This window comes from Octodon degus, unplaced genomic scaffold (genome assembly GCF_000260255.1).
Source record: "Octodon degus isolate 3935 unplaced genomic scaffold, OctDeg1.0 scaffold00156, whole genome shotgun sequence".
In the NCBI taxonomy this organism is placed as follows: Eukaryota; Metazoa; Chordata; class Mammalia; order Rodentia; family Octodontidae; genus Octodon; species Octodon degus.
In genome coordinates, this window is record NW_004524732.1 from 5,850,626 (window position 1) to 5,852,803 (window position 2,178).

The following is a 2,178-nucleotide window of genomic DNA, read 5'->3' on the forward strand; positions in this document are numbered from 1 at the left end:
GAGGAGTGGTGCCTGCTGTGACCCTAGGCCTTCAGCTCCATGGGGGCCCCCAGCTGGCAGTCTTACACTCACTCAGCCTCCTATCCCCCTCTTTCCCTGCCAGGTCAACCCTCCCCCTAAAGCAAGAGGAGTATGAGGTGAGTGTTGGCTGCTGGCTGGCAGAGGGAACAGGCGGGTGTCAGAAGATAGGGTTGTGGGCACCAGGGCAGCAGGGAGCAGCCCTGAGTCTGCGCCCACACCCCGCATAGGCCTTCCTGCTCAAGCTGGTGCAGAACCTGTTCGCCGAGGGCAATGATCTATTCCGGGAAAAGGACTACAAGCAGGCCCTGGTGCAGTATATGGAGGGGCTGAACGTGGCCGACTATGCCGCCTCTGACCAGGTGGCCCTGCCCCAGGAGCTGCTGTGCAAGCTGCATGTCAACCGTGCCGCCTGCTACTTCACCATGGTGAGCCTGGCAGCCCTTTGCCCTCATTGTGCCTTGTGTGCCTCTCCTGTCCCTACCACCCCCCCATTCAATCTCAACTGTATCGCAGACTCCCACACAGAGTTTTAAAAGCACAGATGGGGCTGGGGAGATGGCTCAGTGGAATAAGCGCTTCCCTGGCAAGTGCAAGGGCCTGAGTTCAATCCCCGGTTCCGCAAAAAAAGCACAGATGAGCTGGGCATGGTAGCTCACATCTGTAGTGCCAGCCACTCTGGAGGCTGAGGCAGGAGGATCGCTTCAGCCCAGGAGATAGAGTCCCGCCTGGGCAATAGTGTAAGATACCATCTCAAAGTACAGGTGCAGATGCATAATAAAAAGTGTTTAGAGGGGCTGGGAGATGGCTCAGTAGAATAAGCACTTGCCAGGCAAACGCAAGGGCCTGAGTTCAATCCCTAGTTCTGCAAAAAAAAAAAAAAAGTGTTTACAAATAGTATTAATGCCCTAGCCCTGCCTGAGAGGGACTGTGTTAGAATCTTGGGGTGACCCTGGGCATCGGTAGAAATTTGACCCACTTTACTCTTCCCTCCTATCCCACACTCTAGCCCCCTCACTTTCTCCCCAGACTTCTCCTTAGAGCTTCGACCTCCTCCTTTCCCTCCTCCCTCTTCTCCACTGCCTGTCCCCAGTCCTAGTGCTGCACCCTGCTCTGTGGGAAAGGAAGGGAGAGGAGACTGCCCTCAGGCCTTAGGCAGTGCAGGAGCCTGAGGGGAGGGGAGTAAGAGTCCCTTGCTGACAGCAGCAGCTCCTTCCCCCAGGGCCTCTACGAGAAGGCACTGGAAGACAGCGAAAAGGCGCTGGGCCTGGACAGCGAGAGCATCCGCGCGCTTTTCCGCAAGGCGCGCGCCCTCAATGAGCTGGGACGCCACAAGGAAGCCTATGAGTGCAGTAGCCGGTGCTCCCTGGCACTCCCCCACGTGAGTCCATTCTAGCAGAGTGTGGTGGTGCATGCCTGTAATCCCAATACTTGTGGAAGCTGAGGCAGCAGGGTTACCAAGTTTGAGCCCCACCTGAGAAACTTAAGACCCTGTCATGAATGGATGGATGGATGGATGGATGGATGGATGGATGGATGGACAAATGAATGAAAGAGTGGATGTATGCATGCCAGGAATATAATTCAGCCAGAATGTCTTGGGTTAAATTCCTAGTACTACTAAATAAATACTTCAGCCAGGTATTGTGGTGCATGCCTGTCATCCCAGGCACTCAGGTTGAGGCAGGAGGATTGCTTGAGGCCAGGAGTTCCGGGGCCATCTGGGTGACACAGTAAGTGTCTACCTCAGCAGGCGTGGTGGTGCAGCCCTGTAGTGCCAGCACTCTGGATACTGAGGTGGGACTGCCAGGAGCTCAAGGCGAGCTTGGGCTATATAGTTAGACCCTATCTCCAAAAAAAAACAAGGAAAAAGGTCCATCTGAAAGATAAATAAAAGAGAACAAAAACAATTATTTCTTTACCTCGAAATAAAGGACAAAATTGAAAGCGTGAGTTGGTGGGTCCCACCACGTGGCTTCCCAGCCGTGACTTGAGAAGCAGCGCCACTGCTGGGCGTCACTTTCTTTTTTCTTCTTTGTATTTTAGGGAAGGGTCTGCAGGGTGTTCAGGGTCTCACTACTAGATCAGACTCATAGTGATCCACCTGTTTACAGCCTCCCAAGGGCTGGGATCACAGGTGTGCACCACCATGCCCAGTCT

General features: G+C 54.2%; 1 protein-coding gene across 1 annotated transcript in view; it reads left to right on the forward strand.

Moving 5' to 3' along the window:
- The window catches only part of Zc3h7b (zinc finger CCCH-type containing 7B), a 57,463-nt gene that overhangs the window by 22,975 nt on the left and 32,310 nt on the right, over positions 1–2,178 (forward strand). The window contains exons 3-5 of the mRNA XM_023702676.1: positions 104–137; positions 249–446; positions 1,241–1,403. Coding sequence (XP_023558444.1) covers positions 104–137; positions 249–446; positions 1,241–1,403 — 395 coding nt within the window. The remainder of the gene's footprint in view (positions 1–103; positions 138–248; positions 447–1,240; positions 1,404–2,178) is intronic.